This window comes from Microcaecilia unicolor, chromosome 8, assembly GCF_901765095.1.
Source record: "Microcaecilia unicolor chromosome 8, aMicUni1.1, whole genome shotgun sequence".
NCBI classification, from domain to species: domain Eukaryota; kingdom Metazoa; phylum Chordata; class Amphibia; order Gymnophiona; family Siphonopidae; genus Microcaecilia; species Microcaecilia unicolor.
The window spans coordinates 76,516,479-76,542,274 of record NC_044038.1 but is presented as its reverse complement, the minus strand read 5'-3'; the positions used below and the strand labels follow the sequence as shown (position 1 = coordinate 76,542,274).

Sequence of the window (25,796 nt, the reverse complement as noted above, 5' to 3'; positions counted from 1 at the left end):
GTGACCACACCTCGAATACTGTGTGCAATTCTGGTCACCGCAACTCAAAATAGATATAGCGGAATTAGAAAAGATACAGATAAGGGTAACAAAAATGATAAGGGGGATGGGACGACTTCCCTATGAGGAAAGGCTAAAGTGGTTAGGGCTCTTTAGCTTGGAGAAGAGATGGCTGAGGGGAAATATTATAGAGAATATAAGAACATAAGAGTAGCCATACTAGGGTCAGACCAATGGTCCATTTAGCTCAGGATCCTGTTTTCCAAACAGTGGCTACGCCAGGTAACAAGTACCTGGCAGAAACCCAATTAGCAGCAACATTCCATGTTACCAATTCTGTTGCTTCTCCATGTCTGTCTCAATAGGGGACTCTAGATTTCTATCAAATACTGAGTGGAGTGGAATGGGTTGATGTGAATCGCTTGTTTACTCTTTCTAAAAATACTAGGGAGCACACAATGAAGCTACTAAGTAGTAAATTTAAAACAAACCAGAGAAAATATTTGTTCATTCAACGTGTAATTAAACTTTGGAATTTGTTTGCCAGAGAATTTGGTAAAAGCAGTTAGTTCAGCAGGGCTTAAAAAAAGGTTTAGCCAATTTCCTAAAAGAAAAGTCTATAAGCCCTTGTTAAGATGGACTTGGGAAAATCCACTGCTTATTTCTAGGATAAGCAGCATAAAATGTATTGTACTGTTTTGGGATCTTGCCAGGTACTTGTAAACTGGATTGGTCACTGTTGGAAACAGGATACTGGGCTTGATGGACCTTCGGTCTGTCTCAGTATGGCAACACTTATGTAACATGGTAACATACATAGTAGATGATGGCAGAAAAAGACCTGCATGGTCCATCCAGTCTGCCCAACAAGATAAACTCATATGTGCTACTTTTTGTGTATACCTTACCTTGATTTGTACCTGTCCTTTTCAGGGCACAGACCGTGTAAGTCTGTCCGCCCAGCACTATCCCCGCCTCCTACCACCGGCTCTGGCACAGACCGTATAAGTCTGCCCAGCACTATCCCCGCCTCCCGCCACCGGCTCTGCCACCCAATCTTGGCTAAGCTCCTTAGGATCCATTCCTTATGGAATTTAAAATGGATTGCCCAGGACCCAAGGAATATCAGTAGGACTTAAACATTGTTTTTTTCTAGTGCCCCACCCTTTGCTTTAGTCTCTAGTTTAGCCACTAGACTAACTACTTTTCCTCCTTTCCTCCTACACATATCCAACCTCCTCCTCTTTCTGGTTCCCCTCCAGTTTTTAAGACCATCCACCGGATCCCACTCTGAGCCCAAACACAACAAAGTAGCCCCAGAACCAATAATACCATTAGTACAGGAATATCTTCGGTGGTCTAGATAAAAGCAGAAACTTGTGTATAAAGGGTAGGGAAAAAGGAACAGCCTATATCTTTAAACTGGCTTGGGGGATCTGGCACTGAGCTTCTCTCTCTCTCTCTCTCTCTCTCTCTCTCTCTCTGCAGAAAGCTGAAATGCTTGGCTCTCCATCAAGAAGCTTTTTTTTCCCCACTTTCACAGTGTGATATTACTTTACCTTAAAGGTACAGCAGAAGGAAAACATTAATGAAATACATAATATTTTAAAATGTAAAAAAAATGCTTATTTCCCCACAACCAACTTGGTTTTAGCCTGCACAGATATATGTAACTCCCAGTCTCTTACCTCTGGTTCCACACTGATTCATTCTAGGTGTGGCCATGTTATCTGAAGCTCTAGACACAGAGTGGTCTCCGATTTCTACTCCTCCTTCTCCTATAAATTTCTGATTTTCTTTTCCTGTCCACCTCCCCACGGAAGATCAGCTAACAGGTCAGTAAATCAAACACACATAAACCATAAGCGCAGGTCACAGCAGGGGCCGGATTCACATGTTACCCACTAACTGGCTTTTTTGCAGAGCACAGGGGTTTCATCACACCTATATATGATCATTTTTCTTGGGAGAGCACTTGTTTGTAGGCTTTTCTGAAAATTGGATGTAACTGTTTTATGGCTTTGTTTTTACCCATTTTCTGACTCCACAACCCCAGGCAGACTGCTATACTGCACAGACTTAGTGAGGAAGAAGAGACAGAGAGCACACAAAGTTCAGAGTAGACCTACTCCCCGCCTCCGGCTTTCAGTTACCAGGGCCAATAAGCCTGCTGGGGCAGAATAAGAAAAACCTAAAGTATCCCCCCTGATGCAACATTGATTCTCTCTATCTGTGGCTATTCTGGAACTCTTATTCTAACATCTGCTCAGTTTTCAGCTTTAAAAAAATACTTTGAGGTCTTGTTTACTGCAGAGAGAGAATGGAATGTGAAGCCCAGTGTGTGATCTTTGTCTGAATCAAATCTGCTGACTCTCCTGCCTGGAACAGCCTTACCACAGAGGGTCCAGGAAAGGGGACGGACCCAAAAATTACAGTAGGCAAGGGACAACAGCATGGAGACTGGCATGAGAGCTTCGTATACTCCCCATTCTATTTACTCTTCTTTCTTTGGTATGTGTTACCTCCTCCTCTGTCTAGTTCATGGTTTGGTATTAAGAGGCGGCACAGCTGCAATGAGACACCATGTGTCAGGAGAGGGAAAGGAGCTGGCAAGGGTACAATGAGATACTGTGTGGCAGGACAGGGAAAAGAGCTTGGGAGCAACATATGCAGCTCTTTTGTCCATTTCTATTCTGCAATCATTATCAGGAGAAGTGGGAGACGCAGTGCAGGGGCAATAAAGAGATGAAAAATGAAGGGGGGTTGGTGGCCAATGAAAGAGAAGAATGATTAAAAAAAGGGGGGCTGTGGAGGGAGAGGCCGATGGGATAAAGTGGGTGGGAGGAATCCTCTCTTATTTCTTGCTGTGTCTATTGTGTGTCTGCCTTGAGTCTGACTAGATTGCAAGCTTCAGAGGTCTGTCCCTATGTGGCTCTGTACAATGCTGTGTACATCTGGCAAGCACCGGACAAACCAAGATAATAATAACAATACTACTACATGTTATAGATGGCATACAGAGAGCTAGGGGGAATGGAGTGTTGAAGAGGTTGAGGTGAGGGAGAAGATGAAAAAGTAGGAGAGTTAAAAAGCTGAAACAGCAGACTGTGGTTCAGCCTCTATTTAAGAAATCTACTCTGACCACAGCAGAAAGTTCCAGTTTTCTCCCTGTGTTAAATCCTACTTCATTGGGTAAGGTAGGAGTATGGAGAGCAAAAAGTTTTCTGTTCATTTTTGGATCAGTTTCAAATTTATTCTCTCATTTACAGACCCATTTTGGTTTGTTTCAGAAATTGTGTGGAAAATTTAATTAGCACTTAAAAATGTATATGCATTAATTTGGAAGCTTCATGCATGTAAAGTCAATTTGATACGCATTCTTACCATGCATAACATGGTCTGAAAGAAAACTGGAAACCAAACACACATTTATAAAGTAAGGCAGTGGGAAAATCTGTGAGTACCTGGATGAAATGTCGATTCTGGAACCATTTCAGTATGGATTTTGCTGGAACTAGAGCATAAAAACCCTCTCTGTTTCTCTATTCATCTTCCTATGATGTAGAAATGCATAGGCTAGAATCACAGCTGCCTTCTTGGCTGCTTTTTCATAGGGTAGATCATACAGTCCAGCTGCTTGGCTTCAAGGGTCCTGTTTACTAAGGTGCGTCAGCATTTTTAACGTGCCTACAATTAGCGCGCATGCTAACTGTATAGGTGCCTATAGGGATATTGTAGGCACGTACATGGTTAATGCGCGTTAAAGACACTAACGCACCTATAACGTGGCTTAGTAAACAGGGCCCTTAGGGGTCCTTTTACTAAGGTGCGTTGAAAAATGGCTTGCGGTAGTGTAGGCGCGGGTTTTGGCCGTGCGCAGAATCATTTTTCAACGCACCTGTAAAAATGCCTAGTTTAAATTTTTGCTGAAAATGGATTTGCGGCAAAAATCGAAATTGCCACGCTCCCATTTTGGGTCTGTGACCTTAGCACCAGCCATTGACCTAGCGGTAAAGTCTCACATGTTAACTGGGTGGTAATGACCTGCACACGCCAAATGCCGCTTGGTGCACTTCCGATATGCGCGGCCAAAAATAATTTGGCCGCACGTATTGGATGCGCGGCAAAAATGAATTTACCACAAGTGCCTCGTGGTAGCCATGTGGTAACTCCATTTTGCCACGTGTTGGGAGCGCATAGATGCTTATGCGGCTTAGTAAAAGGGCTCCTTAGTCTTATCTAAAACACCGGTCTCAGAAGTTTGTGATTGAAGGTAGGGAGTGTGATTGGGGTCCACGGAGCTCTGCTTTATTGGCTTCCCTTTTAATTCTATTCTTGCTACTTCTTGCAATTCTTAAGATCCAGGAATTATGATTTCAGAATGTATGTGGATTTTTTGGAAATGCCTTAGAGTACTACTACTACAAATCATTTCTATAGCACTACCAGTCATACGCAGCGCTGCACAATTGAACATGAAGAACAGACAGTCCCTGCTCAAAAGAGCTTACAATCTAAATCAGGACGGACAGACAGAACAATAAGGGATAAGGGTAGGACAGACAGATAGGACACATAGAGAAAAGGGGACTATTGAAGAGAGGAAGACAAGATAACGGTTACGAGCATGTGACAAGTTAGGAGTTAAAAGCAGCATCAAACAGGTAGGCCTTTAGCCCAGATTTGAAGACTGTATTATACAGCTGAATGAGTGGCTTTCAACAATTGGGGCTTGGTCATTGCTGAATTGGTTGGTTCTGAACTTGCCTAAAAGGGAAAAGGGATGAGACTTGATATACCCCCTTTCTTTGGTTACAGTCAAAGCAATTTACATATTATATGCAAATGCTTATTTTGTACTTGGTACAATGGAGGGTTAATTGACTTGCCTAAAGTTATAAAGAGCTGCATTGGGAATGAAACCCTGTTCTCTAGACTCTCAGGTCATGGCACTAACCATTAGACTATGCCTCTACTCCATTTTGTACCTGGGGCAATGAAAGGTTAAGGGGTCCTTTTACAAAGGCGCGCTGAAAAATGGCTTGCGGTAGTGTAGGCACAGGTTTGGGGCACGTGCCAATCCATTTTTTAGCGCACCTGTAAAAAAAGGCCTTTTTTTTGCTGAAAATGGACATGCGGCAAGTCACCAGGGGGTCCTTTTACTAAGATGCGCCGAAAAATGGCCTGCACTGTTGTATTGAACATGCACAGGTCCATTTTTCAGCACACCTGCAAAAAAGGCCTTTTTTGGCCAAAAATTGCCATGCGTCAAAATGAAAATTGGCGCATGTCCATTTTGGGCCTGAGACCCTTACCGCCACCCATTCACTTAGCGATAAGGTCTCACACATTACCTGGGCTGTAATCATCAGTGCGCGTACAATGCCAATTACTGCCTGGTTAGCATTTCCAGCGCGCCTACTGGACACGTGTACAAAATGAAATTACTGCCTGGGCCATGCGGTAGCCGGGTAGTAGTTCCGAATTGGCGCATGTTGGGCACGTGTAGGTGCCTATGTGGCTTATTAAAAGGGCCCCTTACCCCTCCATTGCCCCAGGTAGATTGTGAGCCCATTAGGGACAGTGCAAAGTACCTGTAATAGAAACTGTAAATCTTATAGTCACCTCAGGGATCACTTGCGGTATATCAAGTGCTGAAAAGTAAATAAATAAATAAATACATATGGGGGTGATATTCAGCCAACAATAGTCCAAGTTTCTTTAAATGCTAGTTGCCACCTGCTAAACTAGGCCTTGTTGTTCAGTGGTGATCCTATCTGGGTACCAACACTGAATCTTCAAGCACAAGCCTTGCTGGGATTTACCCTTGTGCTGCTTTTATTCAATGGTGGTCCTTAATAGTTATCTTAGGACAGCCTTTTTGCCCCTATATTTTCTCACTGTCTTAGTTTCTGGCCACCAAAATGAACTCCAAAATTTACCTGGAAAAATGCTGAGCTTTTTCCATTGATTATCTCCCATTTATGTTGTTGTTGTTGTTGTAGTACATAATAAATTCCTAGGAAAAACAAATTAGAATACAAACTTAAAGCAAAGTTCTCTAATTATTCGATTTCTATGGCAGGACATAGAAGAAAGATGGATCCACGAATATGTTCCCAGCACACAGCCTGGTCTGCAATGACAGGCATTCTCATTGCTGTTCTCCTCTTTCAAGGTAATACAGTTACACAGAAAGGGTCGCAAAACACAAGGCATCTGGCTAATAAGATCCAATGTGGAAAAGAACAGGAACCGATAAAAAGAAAAGTGAATTTATTTATACACTACACTTACTTCAGGTTGTTAAAAACAGATACCTGACATGGCCATGTTTCACCAAGGGCTGCTTCAAGGGCACACAAAATACCAATTGGTTCTAAAATGCAACCTTAACCAACTGGTAAAATCAGAGTCTCCAATCCGACTGATATATTATATGCCCCTAAAGCAGCCCTTGGCTACACAGAGAGGGAAATGCTAGAACAAGGCACCAAGACAGGGAAGGCACATAGGTGGGATTCTTTTACTAAGGTGCACTAACTGATTTAGCATGTGCTAAGGGCCGAGATTGGGTGGCAGAGCTGGTGGTGGGAGGCGGGGCTGGTGGTTGGGAAGCGGGGATAGTGCTGGGCAGACTTATATGGTCTGTGCCAGAGCCGGTGGTGGGAGGCGGGACTGGTGGTTGGGAGGTGGGGATAGTGCTGGGCAGACTTATGCAGTCTGTGCCAGAGCCAGTGGTGGGAGGCGGGACTGGTGGTTGGGAGGCGGGGATAGTGCTGGGCAGACTTATGCGGTCTGTGCCAGAGCCGGTGGTGGGAGGTGGGGCTGGTGGTTGGGAGGTGGGGATAGTGCTGGGCAGACTTGTGCAGTCTGTGCCCTGACGAGGACAGGTACAAATCAGGGTGGGGTATACACAAAAAGTGGCATGTACGAGTTGATCTTGTTGGGCAGAGTGGATGGACCGTGCAGGTCTTTTTCTGCCGTCATCTACTATGTTACTATAAAGTTTATGCTCCTAAAATTTATGTTTCTAAATTTATGCTCCTAAATTACAAACATATCCAAAATAGATTTAGGAGTATACATTTTAGGAGCATAAATTTAGGAGTGTAAATTATGCTCCTAAATTAGGAGCATAACCTTTATAGAATAAGGCCCCCATACTTGCAATTTAAGAGCCCTTTATAAAACAGATTCCTCAGAAGCTCTCACAGAAAGTTACACTTGCCTGCCCTGAAGCAGGAGTAACTTTCTGCATATATATGCCAGTAGGGGTCAGAACATATATGTGTATTTTAGTGAGATACATAAGTATTTACCCTGTTCCATTCCACCCATGTTTTATCTCAGTAATGCCTGTGTATATGCAGCCCTCATAGTCTGTGGTCCCTCTATAGGGAAATCTGGGGTGCATATTTCATGGGAGTTGACACAGAGGGGCATAATTGAAAGGGGTGCCCAAGTTCTCCTGAGGACGCAGGACGTCCCGACGAAGGGGCGGGGAAACCCGTATTATCGAAACGAGATGGGCGTCCGTCTTTCGTTTGGATAATTTGGTCAAGGATGCCCAAATCTTGATATTTAGGTCATCCCTAGAGATGGTCATCCTTAGACTTGGTCGTTTCTGATGTCCGGCGATAATGGAAACTAAGGACGCCCATCTCAGAAACAACCAAATGCAAGCCCTTTGGTTGTGAGAGGAGCCAGCATTCGTAGTGCACTGGTCCCCCTCACATGCCAGGACAGCAACCGGGCACCCTAGGGGGTACTGCAATGGACTTCAGAAAAAGCTCCTAGGTACATAGCTCCCTTACCTTGTGTGCTGAGCCCCCCAACCCCCCTAAAACCCTCTCCCCACAAGTGTACACCACTACTATAGCCCTTATGGGTGAAGGGGGCACCTAGATGTGCGTACAGTGGGTTTCTGGTGGATTTTGAAGGACTCACATTTACCACCACAAGTGCAACAGGTAGGGGTGGGTGGGCCTGCACTGCACCCACTAGAACTGCTCCATGGACCTGCATACTGCTGTCATGAAGCTGGGTATGATATTTGAGGCTGGCATAGAGGCTGGCAAAAAATATTTAAAAAATTTATTTTTGAGGGTGGGAGGGGGTTAGTGACCTCCGGTGGTCACCTTGTCAGTTCATGCACCTTTTTGTGGCTTGGTCGTAAGAAAAAAAGGACCAGGTAAAGTCGTCCAAGTGTTCGTCAGGGATGCCATTTTTTTTCCATTATGGGTCGAGGACGCCCATTTGTTAGGCACGTCCAAATCACGCCTTTGCTACGCCTCCGACACGCCCTGTGAACTTTGGTTGTCCCCGCAACGGAAAGCAGTTGGGGATGCTCAAAATCGGCTTTCCAGTATACCGATTTGGGTGACCCTGTGAGAAGGACGCCCATCTTGCGATTTGTGTCGAAAGATGGGCATCCTCTTTTGAAAATAAGCCTGACAGTCTTCCTAGAGCTACTGTAGAGAATTAATAGGTTTTAGAATGTAAAATATTAAGTCACAGTTCAGGTCACCATTTTCTCCTGTCTTCTACACAGGTGGGACTCATCAAGTTTATTATTTTCTTGATACACCACCACACATCAGGAATGCCATATAGGCAGTTTACATTGTTCAAAATAATATAATCGTAGGGGGAGTGAGATAAGGAAAAATAAAGTAGGATTGAGGAGGCAAAATACAGTAAATGGGAAATAAGTTAGGTGGAGACGGACCGCGATTGGCTGCAGAGAGTATATCTGGGAATGGAGTGGATATTGCACCGTTCACAGAAGAAAGCTTTTATAAACAACTTGAAAATCTGAAATGGACAAAGTCATGGAGCCAGATGGGGATACTTCCTAGAATATTGAGGGAGTTCAGAGAAATCCTGATGGGACCTCATATGAATTTATTTAATAGATCTTTAGAGACAGGAGAGGTTCAGTGGGATTGGAGAACAGTAGATGTGGTCCCTCTTCTCAAAAGCAGAGACAGGGAAGAAGTTAGAAACTATAGGCCGGTAAGTCTCATGTTGGTGGTAGGAAAAATAATGGACTTGCTGCTGAAGGAAAAGATATTTAACTTTCTTGAATCCTATGGGTTGCAGGATCCTGCCAAACAAATCTGATTAATTTCTTTGACTGGGTAACTAAAGAACTGGACAAAGGATATAGGCTAGATGCAATGTACCTGGATTTCAGAAAAGCCTTTGATACGGTTCCTCACAGAAGACTCGTGAATGCTCTGAGAGGGCTAAACTTAGGACCCAAAGTAGTGATCTGGATTGGAAACTGGTTGACCAACAGGCAACAGAAGGTGGGGGTAAATGGAATTTGCTGGAGAAAAGGAAGTGAGTAGTGGAATGCTTCACAGGGTGGTAAATGGAATTCACTGGAGGAAAGGAAGTGAGCAGTTGAATGCCTCAGGGGTTGATACAGGGGCTGATTCTGTTTAATACATTTGTGAGAGACATTGCTGAAGGGTTAGAAGGAAAAGTTTGCCTTTTTGAGGATGACACATAGATTGTCGACAGAGTGGATACCCTGGAGGGAGTAGAAACCATGAGAAGAGATCTCCAGCAGAAGAAAGGAAGTGTTGATGTCCCTATACAAGTCGTTGGTGAGGCCTCACTTGAAGTATTGTGTTCGGTTTTGGAGGCCATATCCTGCTACAGACTCAAAAAGACTTGAAGTGGTTCAGAGAAAAGCAACAAAAATGATATGGGGTTTATGCCACAAGACGTATGAGAAGAGACTTGTTGACCTCAAGATGTATACCCTGGAAGAGAGGAGAAACATGGGTGATATGATACATTCAAATATTTGAAAGGTATTAATCTACAAACAAGCCTTTTCCAGAAATGAAAAGGTGGTAGAACTAGAGGACATGAATTTAGGTTGAAGAGGGGCCAATTAAAGAATAATATCAGGAAGTACTTTTTCACGGAGAGGGTGGTAGATTCCTGAAATGCCCTTCCGCAGTAGGTGGTGGAGATGAAAACAGCAACAGAATTCAAAAATGCATGGGATAAACACAAAGGAATCCTGTATGGAAAAAATGGAACCAAACAAACTTTGCGGTGCATAGATGGCAACTCCAATAATTGGGTAGCAAAGCCAGTATTGGGCAGATTTCTATGGGCTGTGCCCTTGAAAATGTCAAGGACAAATCATGATCAAGTATGCGTATGTAATATCGTATCATACCTAATGCTATGAGTTTATCTGCTGACCTGTTGAGGTGCTAGCGGAGCTCCATTTAGCCAGCAGGATGGTTTTAGTAGGGAAATGCTTAAGGCCTAGTGGTCAGAATCTGAAATAAAGTAGGAACTTGAATGTTGTTCCTGGTTTATGTTTAAAAACAAACAGGAAAACCCATCTATTCAAACAAGCCTACCCAAAAGACCCAGATTAATCTCTTGAACCCGTCTACCTTACATATACTGAAGAGAAAACGACATTGACCCAGACTCTATCTCCCACCTTACCTTCCTCTCTCTATCACCTGTCTCTACCTACCTATCCATCCTATTACTACCCATCCATCCTATTATTATGTGATACTTAATTTCCTACTTTACATAACAAAATTCTATGTTACTTATTACTATGTAAGCCGCATTGAGTCTGCTTTTAGTGGGGAAGTGTGGGATACAAATGTAATAAATAAATAATGAGAGTGGGCAATGTGTTTGCTTTGGAAAGTAGTCTGTGTAGAAGCCTTCTATAGAAGCATTGACTTGGTGTTTTTAAAAATTTCACTTATACTGGGGAATATTATATTAAACCAGAGTACACTGTATACAAATTACACCAAACTCAGTATTCTCTGTTATTTTTAATATATTAATTTATATCATTTATTTAAATTATGTTTGTACAGCGCTGCGTATGCCTTGTAGCGCTATAGAAATGCTAAATAGTAGTAGTAGTAGTAGTAAATACACCTTTAAACCCATAAAACTCCACACACCAATGGGACCTAGGAACTCACTCACACAAGCCATGCAGCATACAATCTTTCAGCCACTATCAACAGACAGCTATAACATTACAGCAATATTTTCACTATATATACATATGTATAAATGTTGTTTATTCAGTGAAATGTAGTGAAATATATTTCCACTGTGCTCCAATAAATGTTAAACAGCACTCCGGCTGATCCGCTTGTCATGTGATTTGTGGTTATTTCAAAATATACTGAGCCAGTTTCTTAATCACAAGTTAATAGTAGGGGCTCAGCATGCCCACCCTCTTATATGCACAGTATAGAGGATTTTACAAGGCAAAGCAAAACAAACTTGTTCAATAGCACTTCATGGCTAGGCGAGGGCTTCCATAGGAGACCATCGTGAACCCCAATCGGCGTCACTTTAAATCCACCTTAGCTCCTCAAAGCTCCTTGATGCGAGACCGCATTTCGAAGTGTTCATCAGGAGGATCCATTCTCAAAACCCAATCCAATGGGAATAAACCGTCCAAGACAGACACCCTCAGGATCACGCTCTGCGTGATCCTGAGGGTGTTGCAGGAGGTGGGAGGAAAAGGAGGAGGGGATCTGGATGAAAGGGAGAGAGCTGCTGGACTTGGGAGGGAGAGGAGGAAGGGGCTGGAGAGCTGCTGGACAAGGGAGGAAGAGGAAGAAGGGACTGGAGGGAAGGGAGAGAGCTGCTGGACATGGGATGAAGAGGAGGCAGGGACTGGAGGGAAGGGAGAGAGCTGCTGGACATGGGAGGAAGAGGGTACTGGATGGAAGGGATAGAGCTGCTGGACATGGGAGGGAGAGGAGGAGGGGACTGGATGGAAGGGAGAGAGCTGCTGGAGGAAGAGGAGGAGGAGATCTGGGTGGAAGGGAGAGAGCTGCTGGAGGAAGAGGAGGAGGAAATCTGGATGGAATGGAGAGAGCTGCTGGATGTGGGATGAGGGGGCTGGAGAGAAAGAGCTGCTGGATGTGAGAGGAAGAGGAGGAGGGGATCTGGATGGAAGGGAGAGAGCTGCTGGATGTGGGAGTAAGAGGGGGAGGAGAACTAGAGGGAAAAGAGAGAACTGCTGGTACAGCACAAGAAGGGAGGGAAGGGAAACAGAGGTACCAGACCAAGGAGATGAAGGAAAAGGGAACAAATACTAAACCTATAGCTTGAGGGAGGAAAGGAGGAAGGGAGGAGTGGGTGGGCAGACAGGGAATCAAGCAACCAATGCTGGAAAGGGGAGGGAGTGAGAGGGAGAGAAGCTGGATGGGTAGGGTCAGAGAGGGTAGAGATATAATGGCACTGGGGACAAAGAGAGGGGAGAAGCTGGACAGAGAAATATAGGGACACAGAGAAAGGGGGATACTAAACATGGAGGAAGAGGTACAGAGATGGAAGAAGATGGATAGTGGACATGGAGAGAGAGTAGAAATATCAAATGCACATGAGACCTTGGTGAGTGAGTTAAGAGAAGAGAGAAGGATGTAGAAACCAGAGCCTGGGACCAACATGACTTGGAAAAATAAAATGAGCAGACAACAAAAGGTAGAAAAAATAATTTTATTTTTCTATTTTGTGACTAGAATATGTCAGATTTGAAATGTACATCATGCCAGAGCTGGTGTTAGAATATGGCTGGGACCCTACTACTACTACTATTTAGCATTTCTATAGCGCTACAAGGCGTACGCAGCGCTGCACAAACATAGAAGAAAGACAGTCCCTGCTCAAAGAGCTTACAATCTAATGGACAAAAAATAAATAAAGTAAGCAAATCAAATCAATTAATGTGAACGGGAAGGAAGAGAGGAGGGTAGGTGGAGGCGAGTGGTTACGAGTCAAAAGCAATGTTAAAGAGGTGGGCTTTCAGTCTAGATTTAAAGGTGGCCAAGGATGGGGCAAGACGTAGGGGCTCAGGAAGTTTATACCAGGCTTAGGGTGCAGCGAGACAGAAGGCGCGAAGTCTGGAGTTGGCAGTAGTGGAGAAGGGAACAGATAAGAAGGATTTATCCATGGAGCGGAGTGCACGGGAAGGGGTGTAGGGAAGGACGAGTGTGGAGAGATACTGGGGAGCAGCAGAGTGAGTACATTTATAGGTTAGTAAAAGAAGTTTGAACAGGATGCGAAAACGGATAGGGAGCCAGTGAAGGGTCTTGAGGAGAGGGGTAGTATGAGTAAAGCGACCCTGGCGGAAGATGAGACGGGCAGCAGAGTTTTGAACTGACTGGAGAGGGGAGAGGTGACTAAGTGGGAGGCCAGCAAAAAGCAGATTGCAGTAGTCTAAACGAGAGGTGACAAGGGTGTGGATGAGGGTTTTGGTAGAGTGCTCGGAAAGAAAGGGGCGGATTTTACGGATGTTGTAAAGAAAGAAACGACAGGTCTTGGCAATCTGCTGGATATGAGCAGAGAAGGAGAGAAAAGAGTCAAAGATGACCCCAAGGTTTCAAGCTGAGGACACAGGGAGAATGAGAGAGCCATCAACAGAAATAGAAAATGGGGGGAGCGGGGAGGTGGGTTTGGGGGGGAAAATGAGAAGCTCGGTTTTGGTCATATTTAATTTCAGGTGGCGTTGAGACATCCAGTCAGCAATGTCAGACAAGCACACTGAAACTTTGGTTTGGATGCAAGGTGAGATATCAGGGGTAGAAAGGTAGATTTGGGAGTCATCAGCATAGAGATGGTAGGAAAAGCCATGGGATGAGATTAATGAACCAAGGGAAGAAGTGTAGATAGAAAAGAGGAGGGGACCAAGAACAGAACCCTGAGGTACGCCGACAGGCAGAGGGATAGAAGTAGAAGAGGATCCACCAGAGTGAACACTAAAGGTGCGGAGGGAGAGGTAGGAAGAGAACCAGGAAAGGACAGAGCCCTGGAATCCAAGTGAGGACAGGGTATCGAGAAGTATGCCGTGATCAACAGTGTCAAAAGCAGCGGAAAGATCAAGAAGAATGAGGATGGAATATTGACCTCTGGATTTAGCCAGTAATAGGTCATTGGAGACTTTAGTAAGCGCAGTTTCGGTTGAGTGGAGAGGGCGAAAACCAGATTGTAGTGGGTCAAGAATAGCATGTGAGGAGAGAAAATCAAGGCAGCGGCGGTGAACAGCACGCTCAAGTAATTTGGAGAGAAAAGGAAGGAGGGAGATGGGTCGGTAATTAGAGGGACAAGTAGGGTCGAGTGAAGGCTTTTTAAGGAGAGGTGTGACCACAGCATCTTTAAAGGCAGCAGGGACAGTCGCAGTGGAAAGTGAGAGGTTGAGAATGTGACAGATAAAAGGAATAAGAGCAGGAGAGATGGCAGATATTTAGGAGGGGACCCCAAAGCTTACTAACAGGCTGCACCTTCTTCAGTTTCCAGCTGGCCTGGGGTTCTCTCTGGCTAGGGGGCCATGTAGTTGCCCTAGTTGTACCTCCCTTAACACTGTCTCTTGCATGTGCTATCATATTTTGCACAGTATAGGAGAAAATGCATCTCTTTGTATTTCTCTGTGCTGTGCTAAATGCAAGGTCTGGTCTCTTGGGATTTTGATTTAATTTGTTTATGGTTTGTGGTCACTTATTCTGTATTTGGCATTTGTGTTCTGCGTGTGTGTAACCAAAGTATTCTGTTAGCATCAATTTTCTATGTAGTATTCTATAGTACTTTGGCTTGTTCAGTTTTCTTGATGTGTTGATATTTTAGGGCCCCACTGTAATATTTAGGGCATATTTAGGGGACGCATAAGTGTGTTGGTGGACCGTGGCTTAGTGGAGGATGAAGAGTGCACCCTCTTATATTTTCCCTAGCTCTCAATGTGGCCTGCAGCCACTGAGGCCAGCACTGCTACTCCCATTGAAGTTATTGGGAGTGGGGTAGGTGTGCGGTAGGAGTAGGGGCGTGGGCAGGGCATATCAGGTGGCAGGTGTTTCTCTAGTGCCCATCCATCCAACCTGTTGGCCCACCCAAAAATTGCCTTCTGGCTATGCCACTGCATCAGTGTCCTACCTCCTGGTCCCAGCAGTGTTGTTTACCCTGCTTCCCAAGGATAAAAAAGCAGCATAAAGGTGTGGAGCCTCCAAAGGTCCATGCTGCTGTTGGCTCTGGCAGTCCTAGCACTCAGAAACAGGAAGTGATGTCAGAAGGGGCAAGATCATCAGAGCCATGAACTTATGGCAGCTCTGCGCATTTATGCTGCTTTTAATCTCTGGAAAATAGTTGGAGAGGGGGAGGGGAAGGAAGGAAGGAAGGAAGGGAAAGAAGATAAAGGGCCAGAGTGAGCTCTATTCTTTTACCTATGTGCTCCATGCTAAACTGGGCCCAGAAGAGTTGTCCCCAATGATAAAAGTGGCCCTGGGTGCAGACGGCAACATGGTCAAGGTGCCTATGGTGATGCTTTATTTATAAGTATCTGTTTCTGAGGGATCTAACAGTTGAGTGGAGAGTATCCCTGCTCTGAAGGAATAAACCTCTGATTCTGATCTGTCTTTCATGGGGAATGAGGATCCTGATCCAAACTCCAAATGTGAACAAAGGTCTTTGCAGGAACAGCAAATTTTTTGTTAGTTACTTCTCCAGAGGTACCTGACCATGTGGAGAGGTGAAAAGGAGAAAAGAGGTTGCTCCCCAACTGGCAATTATCCAGGAGTCCAAAGGTGAAGAGAAGCAAATGAGAAAGGACTAAAGATGGGAGTCAAGCATTTGGAAAAACCTGAGCTGCCAAGTTACCCAGGTCCACGAGGAAGACTTTTTGGCCAGTCCTGGTTTTAACTTACATTCTAAATGTGTGGCATCTGTAAGTCCCTCATTCTACCCATTGAAATCAGTATTGCAGGTTCCATAATGTATCAGATGAGATTGGCAGAAATCCAGAAGTGGTTTAAAAGTCTCTCTCCTGGAACTGCGTAACTTGGAAGCTTTGAAGAAACAAGTACAACAAGACTCTTTGGGGAGAGGAAACCCAGCACCACTCCTAAGAGGTGCATGAGAGTCTTAACCCTGATATCAAATGAGCCTTTCCACATTAGAGCCCTTGGGGGGGGGGGGGGGGGCGCAAAAGGAGGGGAACTATATGTCAGATGGTCACATTGAATAAAAAGTTTTAACTCAACAAAGTTTATTTTTCTTGGAACACAAATCAGTTAATTGAAAGGGATTATTTAATGATCTGCAAGAATCTGCCTGAATGAACTTCTGCAACTGCACTGAGTACATCCAGTCTCTGCAATTTGAATTGATCCTTTATGTATAGTGAGGGCCCTGGAGGGGAGCTAGAGAATGCCTGCAAAGCTGATCAGTCATTAGGATAGAAGTCTGAAGGACAGCAGGAGTGGCTGAAAGTATCGCTCTAGGAACTGGGTCACTTGGCAGCTCTGCACTTAGTGTTTGCAGAGAGTGTATTTAAAGCAATAAGCAGAGGTTTCCCTTCATGGGTGCAGTACACTAGAAAATCATGTTTTGCATTTGGAGTCAAGGTGATAGTATTTATTTATTTAATGTAATTCTTTATAATATTAAAGAAAAAACAAATACATATACAAGCCAGGTTCCATTTGCTCTGACCATGACACCAGAAACTTATTTTTTTCCTCCAAAATACCATAACAATAGAATTTTAATATCATTTATCCCCATCTTAAAAACTCTATTCTCCAGCAATCAACTCCCTCTCATCTTAGGCTACCAACTGGATCCAGATTTGCAGGACAGGGTTGATCCAGTCCTGGGTTTACCGCAGTGTATGCTGGGACTTGTAGTTGTGCTTTTCTTAAGTAATACAATGGAGAAATCAGAATTACAAGTCCCTGCATGCAATGGGGTAAACCCAAGACTCTTTTTCGGACAGCGCATGATATGGTGACTCTAAAGGTAACCAACAGGGCCTGAAGCTTTGCAGTTGGGTGAGTGAGCAACTAAAACCATAACAAATCTTCCTATCCATTGTGCTATCAGAAGTCAGTTCAGTTACAAACTGACAGAATCATATCCAATCTAGTCCAAATCTGAGGGCAAACCAGAGCTGAACTGCCTAACCCAATTCACCAGTACCCAACTCATCGGTACCTCTTTGATCTGTAATTGCATACTGAAGTGACCTAATTAAAATTAAAAAAAAAATCAAAACATTTGCAAAAAATCTTTGCACCAACTCCCTAATTCTATAAATAGCACTTTAAATGGCGTGTGCAAATTTGAGCACATGCCCAATTTGTATGCGCAATCTAATTGAATAATGTACCAATTAGCACCGATAACTGGTTGCTTACAATCGATCAGTGCTAATTGGCATAAATTAAAAGTTATACACGTATATTTACATGCCTGGATCCATGTGTAAATCTTTTGCTTGGCTCCAAAAAGGAGGCGTGGCTATGGGAAGGACATGGGCGAATCAGTGGCATACCCACAATTTCTTGCACACTATTATAGAATAAAGGGGATCTGCTCCTAATTTAGGGGTGGGGATTTACTCCAAGGTTTTGTGGGTGTAAATGGACACATGTAAATGTAGTTACGGTTCCTGGGACTTAACGCTATTCTGTAAATGGCACCTAACTTTGAGCATCGTTTATAGAATAGCGCTATTTATTTTTTCGGTAGGTGCCATTTACTGAATTTAGTCTCAAATGTGTGGAAGGAAATGCCATCCAGAGTTGACGTTTTAGTCATTGCATATTGTAAAGAGTAAATCTCTTTTCATTTCAGTGGCTGGGAGTCTTCGGTGCTACAGCTGCATAGAGGAAGGGGACAGCGGATGCTCTCCTGCTAATACTCCCGTAGTCTTATGCGTTCCACCTATGAACATCTGCACTGAGTACATACAGACCATCAGCACAGGTATGATAAACAGTTTCAAAGTCTTCATGGGGTAAACTTCAGTGGAAATTTTGTAAATAAAAAAAGTACTAGTTTAGGGTTCCCCCTTCCATTGCAGCTGCAACAGGGAAAAGAAGGCAACGTTAGAAAAATTCCCGTTTGGTGATCTGGCATAAAATCTGTTGGATTATTTGTAGTAAATAATTAGCAGATTTTAGTACACACAGCTTCAGCTTTAGAAATGTTAATTTCTTTCTTCATCTCTCTCTCATTCACCCCTGAATAATTCACTGCTGAGTCACTTTAAAGTTGAAGTAACAAAACATCTGTTTACTCACAGTTTGTAGTTAGATTATAATCAGACAGGCTTATATATACATATTACTATACATTTGTATTATCAGCTCCTTCCATGTGCTTAGATGGTAATGGATGCTCACACCACCATAGATCCTCTCAGGTTAGGAGAGATCATGAGCTCCATGTGCTCCATGTGCTGCATGTGCTGCATCTAACCCCCACAGGAAGTTGCATAGCTGTGTGACCTCTCTAAGTAATTCACATCAGAGGTCACAGAGTAATCACAGAGAAATAATAGGTGACAGGCAATGCATGTAAAATACAATTACATTCCAACAAACCCCTTCTCATGCATAACTGTCATGCAATTATTTATTCATACAAAGTCCAAGCTTTATACGCAGATTCACAAAACGTTCTCTGGGTAACGGTTTGGTCATGATGTCAGCTGTCATCTCACTGGTGTGACAATAGTGTAGACTGATGACCCCTTCTTTCACCAACTCTCGCACGTTGTGGTATTTCGTTGCGATGTGCTTGGTACGTGACTGAACCTTGTCATTCTGTGACAGTCGGATGCAGCTCTGATTATCTTCCATTATCTGGATTGGTCTCTTTTCAGCTATTCCGAAATCCAGCAAAAGTTTTTCAATCCACATCAGTTCTCTGCACGCTTCCGATACGGCCACGTATTCAGCTTCTGTAGAAGACAAACTCACAATACTTTGTTTATGACTGGCCCATGAAATTTGTACATTTCCATACATAAACACATATCCACTTGTGGATTTATAATCAGAATGATCCCCTGCCCAATCTGAATCACAGTAACATATTAGTTTTGGATTACTATTGGCTGAAATCTTTAATTTACAATCAATGGTACCCTTTAAATACCTTACCATCCTTTTAACTGCAGTCCAATCTGATTTGGTAGGTGAGCTGACCCTTCTGCTCAAAATTCCTACTGCATTTGCTATATCAGCCCTGTATGTGGTAGCTAGATATAAAAGCTTACCTATGGCTGATCTATATTGGATGTTATCTGGTAAAGGTTCTCTTACTGTTTCATCCTTCAGAAAATCAGTGATCATGGGAGTGCTTACAACTTGGGCATCTTGCATACCTAAACTTTCAATAAGCTCATTTATTTTTCTGCTTCTGGCTTAGAAGATAAGAACCATCATTTTGTTTCTCAATTTCTATACCAAGATAGTATGACACATTACCAAGTTCTTTTATCTCAACATAGTGGTTTAAACATTTTACAATGTCCTTGTACTCTTGCTCACTTTTGCTTGCAATGAGCAGATCATCAACAAAAGCTAAAATGTATGCATATTGTCCATTTGTGCACCTAGTGTACAAGCATTTATCTGCTTCACCTTGCTTAAATCCTAAATTTGTCAATATTTCATGCAATTTATCATTCCAACATTTTGCACTTTGCTTTAATCCATAAAGACCTTTGTTTAATTTACACACTAGCTGTCTTTGTTTTGTATTTATGAAACCTGTTGGCTGTTCCATGTACAAGTCTTCAGTTATATCTCCGTGAAGAAACGCTGTTTTCACATCAATGTGGTTGACTTGCATGCCTTTTGAGACTGCAATGCTCAGAAGTGTTCTTATTGTCGTGTGTTTCACTACAGGTGCAAACACTTCATCAAAATCTTCTCCATATTTTTGAAGATATCCCTTTGCCACTAATCTGGCTTTATACCTTTCCACTTTTCCTTGTGCATTCCTTTTTAACTTGAATACCCATTTGCATCCTATAGCTTTCTTGCCAGGAGGTAATTTTGTAAGAATCCAAGTATTATTTTTATCCAATGCATCAATTTCTTCTTGTGCAGCTTTATGCCATTCAGCAGCTTCTTCTGCTGGCATTTTCTCAATCTCATCCCATGTTAAGGGCTCTTGAGCTTCTGCTGACTTTGTTAGGTAAGACAGTCTTGGGGGTGGAACACCTTTGTTTTCCCTGGATGAGCGTCTGACAACAGGTTGGTCTGACCTTTCCGCATCCTCTAAATCTGAGAGTTCTTCTCCAATTGATTCCCCTTCTCCAACTGTACTGTCTTCTTCAATGATCCTTTCTGTGTCTGCTTCCTCTGCCTGTTCCTCGTTAGATACAGGTGAGTTGCTTTCAGACATCTGCCTTGGTATGGCATTTATATACACTGGCATGTCTATTATGGTTCTAGTTTCATATTCTGGATGATCAGGCTCATCTGGGATAATCCAGCCTTTATCAACCCTTTTGTTTTCATCAAAATATGTAACATGTCTTATGCCAACAATGCCAGTTTTCAGATTCAAAATTCTATATCCTTTGTGTCCTGGAGTATAGCCAACTAAAATGCCCCTTTCTGTTGTGGAATCCAGCTTATGCCTTCTTTGCTTTGGTACATGAGCATATGCTGTACTTCCAAATGTTCTTATGTGTGACAGGTTTGGCTTCCTACCATGCCATGTCTCATGTGGTGTGCGCTCAGCGCCTTTAGTTGGCATTCTGTTTTGTAGGTACACTGCTGTGAGGATGGCTTCCCCCCATAGTCTTTTAGGGAGATTGCTATCTGACAGCATACATCTGGTCATTTCCACAAGTGACCTAAATTTTCTCTCTGCAACAGAATTTTGCTCTGGTGTATAAGCTACTGTTGTGATATGCTGAATGCCTTCTTGTTCTAGAAATGTGCGCATGCTTTGTGAAGTGAACTCACCACCATTGTCGGTCTGAAGAACCTTTGGTTTTCTTTCAAATTTATTGCTCACCATGGCTACGTATTTCTTCAGCATGTCTGTGACTTGACTTTTTTCTTTCAGCAAATAGGCCACACAATATCTAGAGAAATCATCCAAGAATATTAGCACAAATCTGTTATTTCCCAATGATGGGATATTAAACGGTCCACATAAGTCACTGTGTATTAAGTCCAGCACTTTATTACTCCTATTTCCTGTGTATGCAGGAAATGAGGGTCTCACACCTTTTTGAGTAACACAGTCTATGCATTTCTCCATTTTACCAGCATCTGCACTTATCTGAATGCCGGTGGCCAGTTGCTTACTGTAAAGATCCTGGATCACCTTACAATCACGATGTCCCAGGCGGCGATGCCAGATTTCCAGACTACATTTACCATCATTCTTCCTTACTTGCGCCATATGTGAGGCTTCACCTGAAATGTTCAGCTTATAAACATCATTATGCATAAAAGCTTCAGCATACACTTCATCATTTTTAGAGATTGTGCACTTACTGTTTTCAAAATGAATCGCAAATCCCTTCTTATCTAATGTAGATACACTAAGCATATTGCAAACTGCTTGGGGAATATACAAGACATCACTTACAGGAATTTCTTTAACTTCATTAGACACTTTGCATTTTAAGAATCCAATACCTTTTGCTTGGATCTTAGCAGTCCCTGCGTTTGCAGTTTTAAGAATACCTTCCTCTGGACACATTTCCTGAAAGAAATCCTTAGAATTGGTTAAATGGCATGTGCTCCCTGAATCCAAAATCCAAGTACTTTCATTTGAATTATTATTTACCATAGTCAAAGATTTTTCTGCCATTAGAAAGCCCTTGTGTTTATCTTTGTCCTTCATACATTTCCTGGTTTGAAAATTCTTTAGTTCCATTGGCTTAGGTGAGCTAGAGGGAGTGTTTTGTGTTTCCTTACACCATTTAGATACATGTCCCTCCTTTCCACATGAGTAGCAAATCAGCTTGCCCTTGGGTGGAGTTTTCCCATAGCTCCGCCTTCCTCTGTTCTTTGCCAAGAAATTTGTTTCATTTCTCTCTGACTTGCTTTGAGAACACATCTCCTCAGAATCATTTATTATGCATTCCTGCCTTAGTTTTGATGTTGTCTGTTCAAAAGATTGCCCTTCAATGGCCTCATTTACAGACCTAAAAACATCAAACTTCTTTGATAGTGAGGTAAAAAGAAATGCTCTTTTCAATGCATCACACATGGGAATTCCAGAAAGTTTTAGCTTTTGAAATGAAGACATAAGATGCATAATGTGATCATTACATTTACTTTTATCCCTTAATTTGGTTTCATTCAACTCTGCCAGCCAAATTGGTTGCTGCTTTGCATATGTAGTTGCATACATAGTTCTCAGTTTATATAAAATGTCCTTTGGTGTATCTTTTCCCTCCACTAATATGGCTTGTTTCTCTGAGAGAGCTTCCAAAAGCATGCACTTCACATAATAGTTTGCATTGTCCCATTCAGCCATATTTTCAGCTGTTCTGTCTTGGTCTAAGCATATATTTAATCTTTTTGCTCGAAGGAGACATATGAATCTTAATTCCCACTGCTGATAATTAAACTCAGTTAATCTAGGCACCTTGAGAGAATAGAAAAATGGTGAATTTCTTCCCTCAGCCATTTTCTTAGCCTTCTGTCTGCTGTGTGGGGGGAGAGAGAGACAGACTGAATCTTTCCTTTAAAACTTAAGAGAAAAATGTGGCCTTTTTTTCTGCCTGGTAATATTTCTCTTCTTTTTCAATTCCTGAGCCCTGGGCCCATAACCCTTTTGTTGGATTATTTGTAGTAAATAATTAGCAGATTTTAGTACACACAGCTTCAGCTTTAGAAATGTTAATTTCTTTCTTCATCTCTCTCTCATTCACCCCTGAATAATTCACTGCTGAGTCACTTTAAAGTTGAAGTAACAAAACATCTGTTTACTCACAGTTTGTAGTTAGATTATAATCAGACAGGCTTATATATACATATTACTATACATTTGTATTATCAGCTCCTTCCATGTGCTTAGATGGTAATGGATGCTCACACCACCATAGATCCTCTCAGGTTAGGAGAGATCATGAGCTCCATGTGCTCCATGTGCTGCATGTGCTGCATCTAACCCCCACAGGAAGTTGCATAGCTGTGTGACCTCTCTAAGTAATTCACATCAGAGGTCACAGAGTAATCACAGAGAAATAATAGGTGACAGGCAATGCATGTAAAATACAATTACATTCCAACAAAATCATCACCGGTAAACTGTGTACAGACAGATGCCCAATCTGAATGCAAGCTCACAGTAGCGACCAAGAACAGGGCAGTGGGGGTGGTCCACCACAGGTGTAGGCAGCAAGGGGGTGCACGGAGCAGTTGCGCGGCAGTCGGATCTGCCGGTCCCCTGCCGCTTCTGACATTACTTCCTGTTCCGTGGCAGAGCACCAACTGAGCCAACAGCCATGTGACTGCTCTGTGGATCCCCTTGCTAGGAGGAAGGGTGGTTGGAGTGATGCACTTTGGGGATGGGATGCACCTCGGCTGGGGGGGGGGGGGATTGGGGTGTGATACACCATGGGGATGAGGGTGTGATGCATCTTGGAGTATGTGACATGCCTTTGGGGGTGGGGTGGGGGTATGATGCGCCTCACCTCAGGGTGGGCGCAGCGGCAACCCACCCCAGGTTGCAAGCAAGCTAGGTATGCCACTGCAGGCTCAGAGAAGGCAGGGATGTGGGAGGGGCTAAGCAGTCAAGAGGCTTCATTTGACCCATTTTAATTATTTATTTATTAAATTTATATCCCTTATATCCCGTGTTATTTATACAAGCGGGTTACAAAATCACATCCATAATAAAAATCTTAAACATCAAACAATATTACAGCAAAAATAAAATTCCCATTAACATTCAGACTCGATCATTTAAACAAGATTATCTCAGACAGTGGAAAAAATACAGATTATATGTCCTCTTTGCCTTATTTTGCCAGATTCCTTCACGGTGACCCGGCGGAAGAAAGGCTGCAGCCTGGGACTTGATAAAGACTATTCCACAGTGACTTCTAATGATGTCATTTACCATACAATTCACATCAGGGCCTGCAGCACTGACTACTGCAATACTCAGCTGCCGAGCTCTACAGTAACCAGACCTACGCACAACACCACGGGTAAGACAACCAGACTAGAGCAGAGAACATCATCTACAGCATCTATATTTGATAGCCTGATATTCTGGGACACTCCTCAGTTATACATGGTGAGCTCCATCATTCTGGGTTTCTAGCATGGGGAAGTGGATGCTTGTTGTTTCTATACCTGTCACACAGGATCCTATGGACAGACAATTGGTTAATATATCTGAAGTTATGACAGAAGACCATTCTTTTTTCCCCCTCTGCTATGGAAGTTGTTTCCCTCAGTTTTGGCAGTAGGACTGTGGAGTATCTGGGCGGAAGCTAGGTGCAAGCCATTGAACAGGTTGTTGATACTACTCCCAGTTCTTGTCAGAGAGAGAAATGTTCCAATTGCAAGGGTGGTACCAGTGCCCGCTTTTTGTGATGAAACAAGTTTCTGTGATTCTACTTCAGAGGTGTGTCTCTTGAATATTTGGAAAGTAGGAACCAGAATTGAGGATATGTTGAGAGGGACTGTCAGTCAATTTTGTTCATTTACACAGAGTTCAGAGGCTAAATTCCAGGATATAGAAGCTAAGCTTCAGTTGTTGGGTAAACGTATTTTATTGATGAAGCCCCAAGTTCAGTCCTTACGGGCAGTGCAGTGGGAATATTTGCTAATAAGGATATCCTTAGTTTCCACCATAAGACTGAATCTTTGGATTCTTTGTTGCGAATAAAGAATCTTAAGTTTCTTAATTTCCCTATTATATATTTGTTATAATTGGAAATATTACTTAGAAACTATTTCAAGGACATTTTGCAGCTGTCCAGTCTGGAAACTACTGTTCTTTTGAAATGTTTTCATTTTCCTAGATCTGTATTTAAGGAGTTAAGAACTGAAGGAGAAGAGGGTGAACAGGCTACTTCAGCACTTTACTTGAGGATTAATAAGATATGATATCTACTTGTTCTACATTGATAGTTACTTTCTTTTTGGAGAAAGATAAGATGCTAATATTAAAAATGTATTTTAAGAATAAGGATGCTATGTTGTGTGGTCAGCGAATACAAGTATTGCTTGAGGTAGCCCATTCTACACAGGTTCACAGGATAGAATTTCTTGTTCAGATGTCACAAACCATTGAGATGGATGCCCCATTTTATTGAGGTACCCAGGTTAATGTTTTGTGACATTCCAAGACAAGAAATATGTACTCTGTGACCCTTTACAATCAAGTTAATTTCTACTGGGTACTCAAAAGGCTTAGACTCCCCGATATGCAACTGGCAAAGGACAGTGGTTTTTTTGTTTGCCATCAGTTCTACAACCCGAAATTCAATTCTGGGATCTTTCCAGGTTTTGGTATTGAACATCCAGGTTTTTAAAGCTGGCTAATGCATAACTGGTTAATATTCAGAAGTAACCAGCCATGGGTTAATGGATAAAGATAGGACAGCTATCTATGCAGTTTTATTTATCTGCTAAACCTGGCTGGTTATGTCTGAATATCGGGATGTAACCAGACTCCGTCCCCAGAACACCCTCAACATAGCTGACTTGAAGTTCAGTGCTAACCAGCTATTTTGCACTGAAAATCAACAGATAGCCATGAATAAACAAGTTAACCATTCTGCACCAGTGGTTGTTCCCAGCCGGGAAACTCGATTTGAATATCGTCCGGCATTTGTTTTTCTTATTTCATTTAAGCTGGTTCCATGTATGTATTTGACTAATGTTTCCTTAGTGGTATTTTTTTTAATGTCTTTTTCTCTCTCCGTGACATGAATGTTTGGATTTTCTTGGAATAAATTTGATAGCCTTATTTTTAAGCACTGTCTTCACTTTATTTTT

At 42.7% G+C, this 25,796-nt stretch overlaps 1 protein-coding gene across 6 annotated transcripts in view; it reads left to right on the top strand.

The window, feature by feature from the left end:
* LOC115476620 (ly6/PLAUR domain-containing protein 5-like) overlaps positions 1 to 25,796 on the top strand; it is a 62,376-nt gene that overhangs the window by 18,493 nt on the left and 18,087 nt on the right. For 2 of the 6 annotated variants that reach the window (XM_030213096.1, XM_030213091.1), the window contains exons 1-4: positions 2,425 to 2,511; positions 6,086 to 6,178; positions 17,650 to 17,781; positions 23,816 to 23,995. In XM_030213096.1, the coding sequence (XP_030068956.1) occupies positions 2,454 to 2,511; positions 6,086 to 6,178; positions 17,650 to 17,781; positions 23,816 to 23,995 (463 nt within the window). In that variant the 5' untranslated portion in view covers positions 2,425 to 2,453. Of the gene's footprint in view, positions 1 to 1,705; positions 1,836 to 2,424; positions 2,512 to 6,085; positions 6,179 to 17,649; positions 17,782 to 23,815; positions 23,996 to 25,796 lie in introns of those variants that run through there. The other 4 variants (XM_030213093.1, XM_030213095.1, XM_030213092.1 and 1 more) reach the window with 3 other exon arrangements.